The 18,012-nt window shown below is 36.7% G+C and overlaps 1 protein-coding gene and 1 pseudogene across 1 annotated transcript; both read right to left on the bottom strand.

The window, feature by feature from the left end:
* Positions 1-34: 34 nt before the first annotated feature.
* On the bottom strand, positions 35-3,354 carry LOC122075989 (phosphatidylinositol transfer protein 3-like). The gene is made up of 6 exons (XM_042641230.1): positions 2,856-3,354; positions 1,715-1,973; positions 1,286-1,322; positions 992-1,097; positions 625-735; positions 35-325 (listed from the first exon to the last, which is right to left on the bottom strand). Exons 1-6 carry the CDS (start codon positions 2,979-2,981, stop codon positions 209-211), a joined length of 756 nt encoding a protein of 251 aa, XP_042497164.1. The 5' UTR covers positions 2,982-3,354; the 3' UTR covers positions 35-208.
* A 3,067-nt stretch (positions 3,355-6,421) lies between these two features.
* On the bottom strand, positions 6,422-7,939 carry LOC122076314 (annotated as a pseudogene).
* Between the last annotated feature and the right edge of the window lie 10,073 nt (positions 7,940-18,012).

The raw sequence follows: 18,012 nt of genomic DNA on the forward strand, positions 1-18,012 counted from the left end.
AAAAAAAGAAGAAGAAGAAGAAGAAAAGAAAAAGAAAAAAAAAGTGGAAGCCATTCATAGCATATTGAAGCTACGTAACATATTTTGAGATACCATACATTACGACTGTCATGGTATTGTTCCACTGCTGTCAGGCCTTATAAGAGATTCTGTCAAGTTGACTCCACAAAAGTTGAATGAAAGAGACATCACAGGATGAACCATCTATTTAGCTGTCTTGAATAGGAACCAATTGCAATTTACCTCCATATATCTCTGGTAGTTGGCTTTCATTAATTTCATCAACTAGTGTTGACATCAGCTTCTTGGTTTCCACAAATATTATCTGCTCAGGGTATCCACAGCATATGAAGAAGCATATGAAAGAGTGTTAAAGATGATTGAGTATGGCTATAGCTGAGGTTTGCAAATGGTTATTCAATCACCAAAGGACCACAGCAGATAGAAACATAAATTTTAAAGACACCGTTTTAAGTTTTATTACTGTTCCAGACGTTTGACTATGTTAAATAGACCTTTAAGCTTTGGTTACCATTGGCATCATAAGAATGAATGTCCATACTCTTTGAATGGAGATGGCAATAATACATTGACACCAGTAAGGAGAAGAGCTCAGAACATTACCTTCTCCCTTGTTTTCTTGTCAATAAATGGGTAAACGATCTTCCATGCTTTCAGAAATAGGTATGGCACATGGATTAGAAACAACTTCCCAAGCCTTTCTGGATAACAATCCTGTCATCAAAGCAAGCAGAGTTACAAGCTCATACAAATTGGCAATGGAATGTAACAGGCAATGCAGTGTGCATTGTCACACAGTTACTGTAGTAATACAAACTCTTTATGGATTACTGAGTATTGAGCAGATTCATCTTCTAATCTTATGACCAATTTAAGCCTAGTACCTCTCAAAGGCTTACAAGTCTTATCTAGTTTTAGATCAAATTTTCACATCTTAGCCTAGAAAAAGCTTCATGGAGGAGAACTGAACCTGCAATATTGATAAAGCTGCTATATATCCACGTATGTCACAGTTTGCGTATCCCCATCCATTAACGTCTGCGATACCAACGAACTTTTCTTGTCCTTGTGGCATCCTACAGGAATGGAATAACATTTAATTCAATCTACAGATTTTGCAACCAAAAGCTAGAGTTCTCCAACACAGTTTTACTTAATATCATTCAAAGTAGCAGAAATTTTTTACCTAAATGTAAACCTGAGCCTTGAAACATAAAAGAAGGCAAGGAAAATACGGTACTGAATAAACCAATAGATAGATTACCTTGAACATATTCTGTCGAGACAGTAAACTACATAACCTGTAAAGACAAGACCATCAGACAACCTAACTGAAAATTTAAACTACAACATCTGCTTATGATGTTTGAGACATCTAAATTTTGTGTTCAGGACTAGAAAAATATCTATCAACATTAGCTTCTCCAAATAGGACTCAGCTCATTTGGCTCCCCACACTGAATCCAAGCATTTGATCTAAAATCCCATTAGCTACTCCAAGAAGAGAGAAGGTTGCGGGGCCAAAGAGAAGCTCATTCAAGGTTAATTTAGTTGCTTCTCCCAAAGCTGTAGGTTTTCAATTCAATCAGCTGAATTGAAAATATTACACTTGGAAGATTTAACATTCATGTTGATTGTTGAATCTATGCCACCAATGAAATCAAAAGTAACAGGTTTTTGAGTATGAACATACGCTTGAATTCATCTGTGCCCCCTTTTTTAGGAAAATGTTTGGCAGAAAAAACGATTACTATGGGTCTCCCCTTCTTATCCAATCCTTGCATGAAGAGCTTGTTCTGGGAAAGTTGGTCTTGGATTTCTGATTCAGAAATGGAGCAACTGGGGACAAATGAATGTCTCCAATTTAGATACTTCAGGAATAAAGCAGAGGCCTCCTCAATGTTTAGATCACGAGCACGCAGAAACCTTCTGATCATCAGATCATCCTCTTCCTGAATGAGAACACCACTATGTTAATTGTTACATTTTTAATTTATTTAACCAATTCTGGGGACATTGTTGAGAGGGATAGTGGAAGACATTAAATAAACTAAGCAAGTGGGATTTGGTTGTAAGAAAATGACTTCCAATTTCAAATAATTTCATGGCATTGTGCTGGAGTTACCCAACAAGCAAAATCCAAGTTTTCAGTCAACCAAGTTCAGACCTTGCCATTCCAGTAAACAATTTTTATTTATTTTTAATTTTCATTCTCATAGAAACCAAATTCCCACTGATCGGACACCTTAATTTCAAATCAGATAAGCTTCTTAATGAGGAAAAACTAGTTGAACAAAATCCATGCTTAAACCAAAACCAGAAAGCAATGTGTCTTTGGAAATTTAATTCACCAGGAAAAGAAAAAGAACCAATTATAGATCCGAGTGAAAAAGAGGGGGGCAAAAAAAGGAAAGAGGAAATAAAGGGAGGAAGAATCCGTATAAATGGAAGGTGGTTTTCTCCAATGCGAAAGCCAAATTCCTATAGCTTGGAAGCAAGAGAAAGGAATACAGAGTAGCAGCCGAGATCACTGAGTAGGTAGAGGTTAGAAAAATAATCTATGAAAGGAATTAGGGAGTAAAGCAGTCAGAGAGAGAGAGAGAGAGAGAGAGAGAGAGAGAAGCAAATGCAGTTTCGAAGGCAAAGATTTGGAAGACACCAAACGAAGGAGAACCAATTACCAAGATTGTATTCGATAAGTTTGCTATAAAAACCATGGCTCAGTAACCAGTCAGATTTGCAAAATATGAAAGTCACATAACACAAAAAAAATGAGAATGTGCAAGGGAAGAGAATTTGAGAGAATGAAGAAAGGGAACATGAAATTTGAAAACCTTAGCAGAGGGGTCTTCTTTTTCAACAAAGGATCTCATGAGACCCACTTTGCTGCGTTCCGTCTCATCGCTGCCTGTGCAGTTATCCGCAGATTTTGGTGCTTCCGCTGCCTCTTTAGAACCCATTCACAGCTGCAGAGCAAGTTAAGAATCTTGAAATTGGGAACTTGAAAGTACAAGAAATCTCTCTCTCTCTCTCTCTCTCTCAACAAATCAAGAATGTGGGTAGTGAAGACGGAGAAATCCAAAATTGCCCAATGACGACGTAAAACGAAGATTTGACAAACTATGTGATCGCTTCCGTCAACCACTCACTCATCATATATATACATTCACATTGAGATATGATACTGCAAGAAAGAGACGAGAGAGAGACAGAGAATTACGATGTAAACCCAAGAATTGACTAACGACATGATCGCTTCCGTCCATTCTTCTGAAACACTCTGGGTATGGTTGGGATGAGACTGCAAGACGAAGACGAGAGAGAGAGAGGACTTGGTTCCGGTTGGCACTTGCTATTTCACGCGAAAAAGGAGTAGGTTCCCTCTCAAAATCTCTTTTCGTTTTTTCCCCTCTCTCCTCATTAATTATGCTCATTATCCTTCTCTCCTGTTTTTTCTTAAGTTCTATCAAAAAGGGTTTAATTCACATACCCAAATGTAATGTTTGACATATGTCGCACTCATTGTCATTTAAAATGTTTTAAGAGGTCTTTTAAAAAGCCAAAGCGAGGAGGTCTTTGGTATCATATTTTTTTTTTATCTATTTATCAAAAATTATCAGTGAAAACTATTTTTTATCACTACTTGACAAAAATAATTTTTTGTGATAAAATATTTTGATGCCTCTATGTGCAAAATTATCTTTTAAATTAATGGGTGAAGAGATTCTCCTCATCCATATTTCTTATAACTCTTTTTCTCCACTTTAGACTGAAGAAGAAGGGGCAATGGGCTTGGATTTCTAATCACAAAGCAAATGACTATTTTACTTTTCCATATTGAGCATTTAAGCACATGCTCATTAAAATTCAGCGCAAAAATAGTTGAAAACTATTTTTTACCAAAACACATAATTGACTCTTGATCTCTTTTTGATTTTTGTGTTTTATCAATTTTTTTTTAAATAGAAACAAGCTCCATAAATGATACCAAATGCAGTCAAAACCATTTTTGTAAACAAAAATCAAAAAGAAAAATGATACCTAAGAGGGCTCATGCCTACTTGTTACGTGCAACAAAGGCCATCACTCCGAAGTCCCAACAGCCTCAATTCCAAGTTTTAAGTTTTATGTGTTCAAACAAATGAAGGGGGTAAATGATGCCTTCACTTTCATCATCCAGGAATTAAAAAACACCCATCTCTTGTTGATATCTATATTCTTTTTTTTTTTTTTTTTGTGTAATCTTGTTGATATCTATATTCACCTCCTTATTAACCCTTGCATTGCATATTATGGAGTGTTCTTTTACCTAATAAATAAATGTATTTCGTTTCAATAAAGTTTGCTCTCAGTTCAATAATTGTTTATAGATTTAAAGGGCATTTGCTGAATTCATACAGATAAACATGTTTATTAGATTCCAATCAGACAATCGAGGAGGCTCTTTAATTATGGCAAGAAGAGTTCCATTGCACCTAAAATAATTTTAGGTATCAACACCAATCTTTTTTGTTTTTTTCACAAATATAAATCATATTTCCAAATCTATATGAATTTTTTTTTTTTTTTTGATAAAAAAAAAGGGTCTTCATGGTAGTAATCATAGTTCCTAGGACAAGCTCTTGTAAGATAAGCAATGCTTTTGTAGGGCCAATGAGTGATAGTGGGTATGTCAAGACTCAAACCCATAACCAACCGACCCAAACGATGAATTAAAGACATTTTCACCATAGGATTGCCAAGTGAGAAAATATATATTAAAAAACAAAAAAGACAATGTTTGGCACTTGAAACGTACGTGAGAGGACCTCATCATTTCTCCTCTATAGCATCTCGTCTCCCTGGAAATAAGTGTAGTGTCAGAAAACTAATTTTTAATTTGGGCCCATACTCACATGGCAATATTGAAGGCACTTCCCAAGACCCAACGACCAGCAATAATTTATAAAGCAATAATACTATTAATTATGTTGCCTAGCCTTACGCTTCGAGGCCGATCAAGCATTTATTTTTTTGGTGAAAAGATTTATTGAATAGCAGAGCATGGGAGCCAATGGCTTCCTAGTTACATAGATCAAGTAGTCACGGAATGAAAACCGGCCAGCTTATCTTACATGTTAGAGGCACCGGCAGATCAAGCCTTCAATGCACATGTTCTCTCAGATTTATAATTTATGTTATGTTATTAGGAAAATGTGTGGCCGTAAGAAATTAAGGGTCCGTTTGACAACGTTTCAAGAAACGTGTTTTTGCTATTTCTGTTTCTAGAAACAGCAGAAACGGTGCAAAAAACGTTTGATAAAACTGTTTCGTTTCATTTATTTTTAGAAATAGAAATAGAAATTTTTACTTATTTATGGTTCAAGACACGATCCAGGCGAAACAAGTTCACTTGTTTCGCCGTTTCTGGAAATGACTTGTGGTAATTTTTTCATTGATTACCATTGATTTCTAAAAACATGACTTATCAAACACCTTCAATTCCGTTTCTGTTCCTAAAAATGGAAATTTATGTTTCTGCCTTTTCTTGAAACAGAAACGACAGAAACGTTATCAAACAGGCCCTAAGGTTTTTTTGTCCCCTTTTCTCTTCTCACCCATTTACCGTAATTATCCAATCGCACACCTGAATTTTGTTGTCTTTCCAACATTTTCACACATCATATTGTGAAGTACATTATAATATTTGAAAACCGAACACAAAAACAGTTTGATCTACTTTTTCTTTTAATCCGGGACTAAGTTTTCCCTTCTCCTTCTCTACGACTAAGTTTTCCCTTCTCCTTCTCTACGACTGATGATGTAACCATGTGATTGGACTTTTCGATAATCATTATAATCTGATATTTTATTAATAAAATCAAAATTACCCCTCTCTATTGTAATCCGTCCATAATGATGGTCATGATGAGGAGATTCCTAAATCACCATGGGTGAAGAGAAACTCAATCCTTTTTTTTCTCAATACAACTATATAACTTAAGTTAGTAGAATGTCTAAATAACACAATCTCTTTAAGTGTATTTTGAAGCATGCAACCTTCTTTCAATTGTCCTTTGTCTATTTCTAAAATCTCTTAAAGTCAAGAGTAAAAGGGATTTTCTTAATATATGGGGAAGTTTTCCCTCACCCATAGAGGATGATTCACCTACCATATTAGGGTTGACAAACCCTCATAGGTTTTTTTTTCTCTCTAAAATACTCTCTCAATACCACCACACCCACCCACATCTAAAGCTTTCTTATTCATTGGCTTAGGAAAACTCAGTTCCATCTATGTACTTTATAAAATGATGTACTGGTGTTTTTTGGCAAACTTTACCATCTAACCCAAATGCCCCCATTTACCACTTAAATTACGACTAATGATCCATTTAATATATATATATATATATCTCTATTTTCCTAATTAATTAATTTATTAATTAACAGGGTGATTTACACCAACCTCGCTGGCGTCTGCCCAAATTACATCATCCCCTGAAAATCAAAAAATTATATTTAGACCCACAAAATTGACACCGTTAGACTAGTGTTAGTTTTTAGGATACAGAAAGACATAATTACCCTTCTCCCTCTTCTTCTTAAAAATCAGTTTCTGGCCATGGGGAAAAATATTCTGGTCACCGGTGCTGCTGGGTACATCGGCGGCCACATTGTTCTTTAGCTCCTGTTAGGTGGATTTAAGGTTACTGTTATCGATACTCTTTATATTGAAATTCAACGCCTTCGCCACCTCCTCCAGTCTCGATATCACGCTACTCGCCGGCTTTGTTGTCGCAAAACCTAAGCTCCTCTTCTCCTCCTTCTTCTTCTTCTCAAACAACGGCTTTAGATTGAACCCTTCCGATAAAGATATTATATGGAAGGCATTCAGCGTCTCCAATTGTTTCCCCTTTGTTTCGCTATCCTTCTCTCCCTCGAAACTATTGAATTCCATCTCTTCCTTCGTTCGTATTGTTTTCGGCAACGATTTCTTGAACCAGGGCGACTCCATGACCTTGTCGATGGTGATCCGAGTGTTGGGATTCGGATCGAGTAGTTTGGTTACCAGCCAGCGAGCATCAGTGGAGAACCAAGGACACTTGAAGTCTCCTCTGTGTATCTACTTGTATATGGCCACTATGTTATCTTCTTGGAACGGAAGAAAACCTGCAATTAGAACATAGAGAATGACGCCAAATGACCAGAGATCAGCATTGGCTCCATCGTAACCATTCTTTCTGATCACCTCCGGAGCAACATAAGCAGCGGTTCCACAAGTTGTGTGCAAAAGCCCGTCCTGTTTCAGATGTTCGAAGAAAGCACTGAGACCGAAATCGGTGACCTTGAGGTTGCCTTCATCGTCGAGGAGGAGATTTTCTGGCTTTAGATCGCGGTGGTAAACCCCGCGGCTGTGGCAGAAATCGATTGCAGAAATGAGTTGTTGGAAGTAAGATCTAGCGACATCTTCTTTTAATCGACCTTTGGCGATCTTGGAGAAGAGTTCACCGACTCTGACGAGATCCATGGCGAAATAGATCTTGGACTTGCTCGCCATCACCTCATGAAGGTCCACGATATTCGGATGCTTCACCATCTTCAGAACCGATATCTCGCGCTTCACTTGCTCCATCATTCCAACTTTAATCACCTACTCCTTCCTAACAAAATTTATCACCACACTGTTACCACTCTGTATATTTCTTGCTACGTAGACCTTGGCGAAGGTAACATGGCCCAAAAGTGACCTAGCGCTTACTTTCCGTGAAGCACAGAGCTTCCATTGGCTCTGTTGTTGTCCACCATCACACAATCCTTCCCCTTATCCAACACAAACCAAGAAGAAAACTCTAAAACCTAAAAGATGGATCTTCTTCTATAGCCCGATAATGAAATTTACAGGAATTCGAATAAAAAGGATTTGAGAGAAAACAAATCTACCCGCCTTCGACATATTTACAGAAACTGATTTTTAAGAAGAAAAGAAGAAGATGAAGCAGGGGGAGGAGGGGTAATTATGTCTTTCTGTATCCTAAAAACTAACACTATTCTAACGGTGTTAATTTTGTGGGTTTGAATGTAATTTTTTGATTTTTAGGGGACGATGTAATTTAGACAAATGAGATAATGAAATTTACAGGAATTCGAATAAAAAGGATTTGAGATAAAACAAATCTACCCATCTCCGACCTGTTTACAGAAACCGATTTTTAATAAGAAGAAAAAGAAGAAGAGGAGGGAGGAGGGGTAATTATGTCTTTCTGTATCCTAAAAACTAACACTAGTCTAACGGTGTCAATTTTGTGGGTTTGAATGTAATTTTTTTATTTTTAGGGGATGATGTAATTTGGACAAATGTCAAGGGAGGTTGATGTAAATCACCCTAATTAATAACTCCCACACCCTTTTTTTTTTTTTCCTCTCTCTCTCACACACACATGCATAGAGAAAATATTATCCCCCAAATTGCTTTTCTTAATTTCATTTACTTTTTCAATTAATTTTGTTATTAATTAATTAGTAACTCCCACACCCCTCTTTTCTCTCTCTCTTTCACACACACAAAAACAAGAAGAATAGTATCCCCCAAATTGCTTTCTTAATTTCATTTACTTTTCTAATTAATTTATTTATTAATTAATAATTCTCACACCCCCCTCTCTCTCTCTCTCATACATACACACACAAAGACAAGAAGAATAGTATCCTCAAATTGCTTTCTTAATTTCATTTTTTTTCCTAATTAATTTTATTAATTAGTAACTCCCACACCTCTCTCTTTACGAAGTGGCAAATCTTTCATTGGACTAAACCCTTTTTTAAAAATTTAACTACTATATAATTAATTTTAGGGTAATTTACAATGCCACCCCCTGGAGAATGCCAATATTAGAGGGACACCCCCTCTCTTTCACCAAATTAGACTCGCACCCCCTACCGTCAGTCACTGGTGAGTCAAGAGATAAAATGACCGTTTTATCCTTCTCATTGAAACACGTTTTAACCCTTCTTCTATTTTGTTTCTCTCTTCCATAGAGTAGGTATGCTTGCCGATGGCGGTGGCGCCGAAGTTGGTGGTGGTCGATGCCCTCTGCATTCGTCGCAAACACCTGTCTCCGCCGCCGGAAAACCTTCGACAAACCTCTTCAACTCTCAGGTCTCGTGAAGTTGTTGGATCTCTTATGCTCCGCCGACGTACCTACCGCTGTCTGATTCAAACCTATAGAGGGGAATAAAAAAGTAACCCAAAAGCAGAGACAATCTGCAAGAGAAGAAGAAACGGAAGGAACGTCGGCGGTAGGTACATCGGCGTTCTTCGGCTTTCGTTTCCAAACAGATTTTCTGTCTATCACTTATTTTGATCAGTTTCTTTCAAAACCAACCATTGATGTAAGGAACGAAATGTCTCTGATGATTTTTCAAGAAAAAATGTCTTCTTTTTTTTTTGTGGGTAATTGATTGTATTTGTTGATCGGCTTTCGTGGATGCCCATGTTGAATGAGTCCCCAGAGATGGGATCGAAGAAATAATTATTGATGATGCCATGGTAGGCAGGGTAGAGTCCAGTGATGATCGAGTAATGGTTGGAAAACGTAAGGGTAGGGAAAACAGAGATGTGCCGTTGGCGATCAGACGACCTATGTTGGGGGTAGGGATTTTGAATTGATACCCAAATTGGAACCCATCGGAAGAGATGAGGAGAACGACGGGATGATCGAGCTTGGTGAGAGGGCGATCGGTGGTTTCTATTTCTGCTGGAGTTGAAGATTGGGAAGCAGGAACCATCGGAAGAGATGAGGAGAACGACGGGATGATTGAGCTTGGTGAGAGGGCGATCGGTGGTTTCTATTTCTGCTGGAGTTGAAGATTGGGAAGCAGGAACCCATCGGAAGAGATGAGGAGAACGCCGGGATGATCGAGCTTGGTGAGAGGGCGATCGGTGGAAGCGAGAAGTGTACGGGTCACCGTCTGTCGTCGCAGCTTTGAACGATCCTCAGTGAAATGGGAAAGAAATAGTAACTTATTATAAGGGTAATTTAGGTATTTCATATTTAATAAGGGCATTTTGGTATTTTAAATAAAATATTATTGCTGACATCAGCATATAAGGCATATTCCTTAACCGTGACTGACGGTAGGGGGTCTGAGTTTAATTTGGTGAAAGAGAGGGGGTGTCCCTCTAATATTGGCATTCTCCAAGGGATCGCATTGTAAATTACCCTTAATTTTATAATTTTAGATTCTTTTTTATTCTAAAACTCTCTCTCTCTTCACTCCCTCACACTCTCACACGTCTACCTTCTCCCGATTTTTTATCCTTTCTTTTCTTCTCATACCATGGAGGCTCTCTGACACTTGTTACTCATCTTGAGCTTGCTTTTCCTTCCTCTCTGAAGTAGTTTCTTAGCAGTCCATGAAGCAGACCATGAAGCTAAAAGGAAGAAGGAGAGATGAAGAAAAACTGTGTAAGCAGTTTACTAACAGCCCACTCTTCCACGTACTAGCCTTGTTTATGACGCAGGTGGCCATGGATTTTGATCCTCAATAACAGGTTTTATTTTGAAAATTGAAATTATGATATGGGCCTTTGACTCCTCCGTCTTTTTTCTCTGGTTTACTCGAACAATTTTGTATTTTTAGGATCTTTAATCGTGTCTGCTATTCCCATGGGAGCCGCAACTATCTAGGTTCTAATGTACTTCCTGATTTTTTTTTTCCCACCTATTCTGAATCATTGCAAGATTAAAGAATTGTAGAAGTTCTCGATCCATGCTGGAGGGCACCTTAACACGCGGCTTCTTCTTCTCCCACTTTATTTTAAACTCACTTTTTTTTTTAACCTTTTCTCCCCCAAACTCTCCGATTGTCCACGATCACTCCTCCTCTCTTTCCATTTCCTTTTTCTTCTCAAACTCCTCCTTTCCACTTTCCATCTTCTTTGTACCAAACCCAAAAAAAAAAAAAAAAGTCATTCCTTTTTCTTCTCGAACTATTTCTCTCCCTCCACTTACCTTTTTTTGCTTTATCGGTCTCTTCCTCCCATTTCCTGTTTTCTTCTCAAGCTCTTTCAATATTTTGGAATAAAATCATAACAAACATAAGGCGTGTCTCTGTTTCGGAATACAAGCATAACAAACATAAGACATCTCCTACATTGAAATCAAGAAAATCTCAGCTCATTCTGATCGAGTGCAGCGATCGAGGAGTTCCCAATTGAGTGTCGTCTATCTCTCAAAGGGTATTGATTATTGACTGCTCTTATTTCCTCTTTTTTCCATTATTTTCCTGAAACTGTGTTTTATGCATACATTGAAAACCCATTGAAATATGAAACATTAAGATTTATTTGTTTGTGCAAATATTTATTAGTTTAGGCTTATAGGAATGTTTCAACATTGCAGCTAATCCCATGTATGTTGGAAGTTGGTTATACCATACAAGTAATTGTTTTTCTTTTTTTCCTTGTTAATTAACTATTTGGAGCTAACTCCATGTATGTTGGAAGTCGGTTATGTTGTTTTATGGTTGTCCTTGTTGGCAACTCGGCCACGTGGCGGTGATGACGTGGCCAGTTTGGGTGAGGTGGATGAAAATGATGATATGGCAGTGTCCAGTGTCACCGATGAGATAACAGAGCAGCTTGATATGCATGGAGTGGTTTAATACATCATTAATAGGTGGTGCGGGTTTCTGGGTCAAAACTGGCAAATTTGGTCTATTTACGATCGAGGGCATTTTCGGCAGTGAAAATGATATTTTTGAAAGATTGGTTCTTCATGAAAAAGATAGATTGTAATTTACCTAGTCTAGTGCATTTGATTTCGTCACATTCCGATACCGTATGAAGAAGTTACGACATTTGTGGCAGTCGAGGGCAGTTTAGGCATTGAAGATAAATTTTTTAAAGGAAGTGTTCTACATGTAACAATACGAAAAAAATACAATCTTTCCAACGATTCTAATTTCATCGTATTCCGATTCCGTATGAGAAAGATACGTCATTGGAAAGGTGTAGGAGCATTTTGGTATTTTTACATGGATGATTCAGATGATTGAGTCTTCTGAAAATTCGTAGAGCATCCAGTTACGATTCTAACGCACTTCGTTTCATCTCGATCGGATATCGTATGAAAAAGTTATAAGTGTTTCCGTAAAGTCGGTTCGAAAAATCCAAACCGAAAATCCATCAGTTGCTCTCGGTGTTGGGTGGATTTTTTGGAATTTATTTTTGAAATTTGAAGGGCTTTTTTGTAATTTAAATATTTTGAAGGTCTGAGTTGCAAGGGGTCTTTAAGCACTGAAACATATGGAGGAAGGGGCTTGATTGTAATAAAGAGAAGTAAAGGGAAGTGAAATGGACGACCAAGATTCGACCACGTAGGCTTGATGCCCATCCAAAGGCTTCTGAGATTTTGCGCTGACATGGATGAGATAGATGCTTGCGCGTAGAATTTGATTGGTTACGTGCATAACTCTTGATGCACTGGTGCTACACATTATCAAGGTATGTCGTGGTGTTTCGCGCGTGTATAGAAGGTATAAAAAGATTCCGATCTTAATGATCTCATGAAATCCGATTAAAGCATCATGGAGGATTCGGATCCAACGGTCGATATGCATTTCTCTCTTGTGAGTGGGAGACAAGCTCTAAAATCCGGAAAAGTAACCAATCATAGATCGACAACACTTCTGACGATGTCAGCGCCTACGTCATGATGACGTCATCGAGATTCAAATCTAACGCTTTGGATCTGTTGTCCGTTGGTTTAATCGAACGGCTTGGATTATAAGATCTTTTATATGAGATCTACGGTCAGATTTCGCCCCTGTTGTGCGCGCTGCCGGTGTAGCCTACGCCACCCGTACGAAGATTCCATTTCAGGCTATCTCATTGCTCCAACTTCAAAAGGTCATATCTCCCTCATTTTAAGTCGGATTTGGGTGAACCAAATTGCAGCTCTTCATTTTTTCAAGCCCTACACTATGGAAGCAAGAAAAATGGGTTTTGAGTGAAAGAAGGCTACGGTTTTGGTAGGAGAAGCTTCCCCCTCTTTGTTGGTCCTTGAATGAACATATATTCTTGATGATAAATGTTCTTAGGCCATTAAAGGAGGTAAAAGAGGTGGTTGAAGTGTGTTAATGGTACATTAACTCAAAGCCAAGGAAGAAGAGAAGAAAGCAAGGATGTGTTTGCTTTGAAGAGCAAGAAGCCAAGGAGAGAGAAGGTGTGAGCACCAAACTTGTCAGTACAAGTTTCCAGTCATCCCAGGCAATCGGTTGTGAGATTCTCTAACCTTGAATTTTACATTACATGTATGTATATATGTTAGGGTTAGTTGTGGATGAATGTATACATGCTAGGTTAGTTGTGGATGAACTGTAAGCATGCTAGCTAGTTGTGGATGCATATGCTAGGCAGAGCTTGACTGTAGGGCATTGTTATAAGCCCAATTTAATTGTATTATTTATTATGTGCTTAGTGGGTGCTAAGCACCGGGAGTGGGTGCTCCCGTGTAGTGGGTGCTACACATTGTATCGGTACTACGAGTGCCATCTCAGCTTCGGCTTGAGAAAATTGGGTGTGGGTGCTCCCGACTGTGGGTGCAGTCAAAAGTAGTGTATTGAGTAGGTACGAAGCCTTTACAGGCACTACTCCGGGGATGTAGGCAAATTACCGAACCTCGTAAAAACCCTGTGTTGTGGGTGCTTGTTGTTTGCATTTGATATTGAAATGCGTGGAATGTGGAATGGGTGTGCATACTTGGAAGTGCCTATGAGGGGCTGAGTGTGCATACGACTGTGTGCAAACAGGGACAGATATATCAGGTTTTTCTTGGCCAGACATCAGACAAGTTTTTTTGGGGACCGGAATTGGACTCACTGATTCACCCCCCCTCTCAGTGACTGTCGGGTTACAACAGGTTACACCATACAAGTAATTGTTTTTCTTTTTTCCCTTGTCAATTAACTATTTGGTTGTTTACTGTTGATATCATTCCCCCTGATAGACAAATCTACCTTCTAGTAGTACTTTAAGATGGGGTGTCCATTAATTCTTATTATCTTATTATTTTTTTTTTTTTAGGTAGGGGAGGGAAGTAGGTAACAGAGACCTCCTGGTGAGCATGGGATTTTTACACACAATAGCCCACCAACTACGCTAGGTACTTGTTGCTAATTCTTATTATCAATGTTTGTTTCCTCTGAAATTTTGAACTCAAGATCGATGAAGATATTGGATTAGGGGCTTTCATATGTATATGTATGACATCAGCAGTCATGTAACTGTCGCTTAATGGTTATTTAGAATATTTCCCTTATGATAAAGTCATATTAATATTAATTGATGTATGATATAGTAATCACATCATTTTCTTAGAATAGTGAATTATGCAAAGAAATATAGCAAATTGGGTCATTAGCCTCGTAATTTCCTTATTCTGCCCTCTTTAGCATTTCAAGCATCAAGATTGGACAAACCCACTAATCCCGATTCAATCCTTCTATAGAAAACCCTGAAGAGGTCATAAATAATCCTCATTTTAACTTCATTTCTATTGGTTAGGGGTCATAAATGATGTGTTGTAAAGGCCAGAAGAGTTATATTTTTTTAGACCTCCACTACAGTAAGTTCTCTTTGCATCTATTCTAGAGAATCTGTTTATTGAAAGTAAAAAAAATAAAATAAAAATGGATAATAACAGATTTCAGTTATATATATATATATATATATATTCAAAAATCATACAGAGAAGAAAACCTCAAAGGAAGTAAACAAAAATACTAACTTTGATACAAATAGAGATCTAGCCATTTCGTTCACTCATTTCTTCATGTAATTTGTATGCCCCTGCCCTTTTGTTTTTTTTCCCAACATTTATTTTACTTTTATAGATTTTATAAGAGATTTCTAATTGGTTTATTTCCTCTGTCTTGTTCTCGCTCTTTGTGAATCGATTTTGAGGGATTGTAATAGTCCAACAGCCATGAATTAACTTACTTTTATATTGAAATAAGTGAATGTGACTGACACAGCCGACACTAAAAGATTAGATTTCCACTACAGTTGCTTACTCATATCTCACAAAAGAAATCAAACACTGCAACTACACAATATGAGATGGGTGTCTCAATGCCTAATGGTAATGGGAGATTATGCAGGGAGATTCGGAGATAAAAGATGAAACTCCTAAAAATATCAGGTTTCTCAAACTTAATTCAAAGGAAACAAAGGCATTTCGTTTTTTTCACCCAAAAAGTTAAATTTCCTGTTTTATTCATACTAAGCTTACAGACCCATCTCTAGGCACTAACATGTTAACCATGACTTCACTCAATCAGAGTCTTTCTGTCACATATTCATACACACAGTTGGGATGGGGAAGCAAGTTGGTTAGTACATTAGACATTCAAGGAACTCTACCACCAATTAAGCAAACAGGTATTTTCATGGCAATGATACCATTGTTTGTGTTTCAAGCTCTAGTAACTGGCATTTAAAAATGATACCATCATTTGTACATGTAACAATAGAAACTCCAGAAGAGGCTATTATAAGTCCTCCAGTAGTAGCTGACACTAAGGTGAGTTAAGTTTCCCCTCCCACTACCCCTACCCCTACCCCTACCCCTACCCCTACCCCTTAACTTCAAATCTATACCATGACATATGGATAGTGGATTGGTGAATTCTTTTTGAACTGTTTCAAGTGAATTTGTTGGAACTCCGCCCACTATTTTTGTGGCAAATGGTTTCCTTTCAATTACATTATGGTATCATCTACATTCCCTTCCTTTCATCTTCTCTGCTTCCATTTATTTGATTTTTTTCTATAAGTTTTAGCAATTTATTCTTTTCAGAAATTGTTGATAATCGACTTATGATGTGCTCAAAATCAAGATATTGAACCTTTCTTTAATTTAAAGGCTTATCACCATGTCTGTTTCGATATTCTTTTCTATAAATCTATGTTTGTATGTTAGTTTTCATCATTAACAACTGATACCAGCAGATTGATGCCAAACTAAGTGTTTCCCTTTTTTTTTTTTTTTTTTTTTCTTTCTTTCTGTGGTATTAAGACTGATTATAGATTTTTTGGTTACATTCTTCCTTTAAATTGCCAATGATTTAGTGAGGATTGAATTTCGTTTATTCAAAGTAAAAAGAACTTGTTTCAATTTTTCTAGGTGGTGGTTTAGTTGAAGTAACATCTGGATTCGTAACTACAAAAAAAAAAGGTGTCTTTTTTACAGCAGTTTTTTATGCCGCTAAACCTATAAAAAACTCCCTTACTACTTTTAGGGGTGGTTTTTTTAACCGCTGAATAACTGTCACTAAATGTGGTGCCACTATTGCTTTGGAGCGGTTTTTTGTGAAACATTAAAAGCATGCTTACAAGTTCAACACAATACATTAACTCAATTATCCAATAGAACTGATTAATTCACCAAGTTCAACAAAAACCCAATCCAGATCACAAATCTCTCTTTTTCACACACACACACACAAAAAAAAGAAAAAAAAAAAAAAAAATTATGAATCAAAGTGAACTCCATATTACATAGAACCTAAAACCTCACTTAAAAATGTTTGGCCGATGTGCATTTGCACGTTTATTTTTGCTAGTTATATATATATATATATATATATATTTTTTTTTTTTGAAAGTGATTTACCATCATGTCATTTTTAAGAATTGTGTATCATTATCACACACGTTTTTTAATAAATATATAAAATGATAAGAATTTAAAATATTTACTAGAAATAAATGTAAGAGAATAAAAAAAAAAAGATATAATTTTTTTTTGTTATATAGAAAAGATACAAATTATTATTATTTTTTTTTATAAAGAAAAGATACAAATTATTTTACTTGTTAAGAAGTGTCAATGAGAAATTCCCAATACAAAAATGCATTTTATATCATGTCATTTCTACTTTCTAGAGCTCTCTCGACAATAAGCATAGCCTTTGGCTGTATTTTTTGGGGATGATAAAGAAATAAAAATAAACATAAAAATTAAATATAATAGAATTAATTTTTTTAGGCAAATTAAAATAGATTGCATTCCCACAAGAGAAATGTTGAGAATTTAAAAATAAAAATAAAAAATAACACAAAAAATGAAATGCATCATTCCCCTGCATGATCCATGAATGGATTGACACATGCCATTCATTCCATGCCAACCTTGCCACTTGGGATGAGAGTTGTATGCTCGATGATGAGCTCATTTGTGAGATCAACTCCTCCCTGTTATGAGTGAATGCAACATATATTAATAAAGAGAGGAATCTATTCATGTGTTGCTTGAATTGCTCAATCTATTGGTGTTTTTGATTGTCAAGAAAATAAAAGAAAAGAAAAGAAAATTGAAATGATAAAAGAGAGAAAGACGCACAAACCTATTATTACATTTAGGGAGAAGGTTAGCTATATTATCGGTTTTCTTAAGGGACTTTTTCAATGAGAGGAGAAGAGAGATAGATGTAGATTTAAATATACCGTTAATATATATCCCCAACTTTTCTCTTATTTTTATCTTTACTTCCCCCTCTCCCCACTTCCCTTTTATTTTTTTCTCTTACCAACTGTTTGAGATTTAAAATGTAACCGCAAGCGTACGGATCAGTGTAGCTACGGGTCGAACACAGGGAGAGCAGCCACTTTATTTTTTATTTCTTTTAATAATGTGAAAGTGAACTGATTAATGGTTGTGATCTAATTCTAATTACCGTCCTAAAAATAACGTCCTAACCATTCGTCATCTAAGAATTTAAAGACGCAAGCCACACAATTAAAAATTAAATAAATAAATAACTAAAAGTAAACAACCCACAAAAAAAAAAAAAAATAAATAAATAAAGGAAAAAATGCTGAAATAAAAATAAAGTAAAAGAAAGGGGATAAAGCTAGAGAGAGACTCACAAGCAGGTTTCTCTACTTAGCCCGAGGGATGCATCATAATATGAGCTTCCCTACTTGACCAGAGAGTCACTCTTACA

Source organism: Macadamia integrifolia, chromosome 4 (assembly GCF_013358625.1).
Source record: "Macadamia integrifolia cultivar HAES 741 chromosome 4, SCU_Mint_v3, whole genome shotgun sequence".
NCBI classification, from domain to species: domain Eukaryota; kingdom Viridiplantae; phylum Streptophyta; class Magnoliopsida; order Proteales; family Proteaceae; genus Macadamia; species Macadamia integrifolia.

Excerpts from the sequence above, each read along its gene's own strand:
- LOC122075989 (XM_042641230.1), bottom strand. The coding sequence starts at position 2,981 with ATGGGTTCTAAAGAGGCAGCGGAAGCACCAAAATCTGCGGATAACTGC. Across the intron at positions 1,974-2,855 it reads AAGAAGACCCCTCTGCTAAG|GAAGAGGATGATCTGATGAT; the intron begins GTTTTCAAATTT and ends GTTCTCATTCAG. Across the intron at positions 326-624 it reads ACAAGAAAACAAGGGAGAAG|ATAATATTTGTGGAAACCAA; the intron begins GTAATGTTCTGA and ends TACCCTGAGCAG.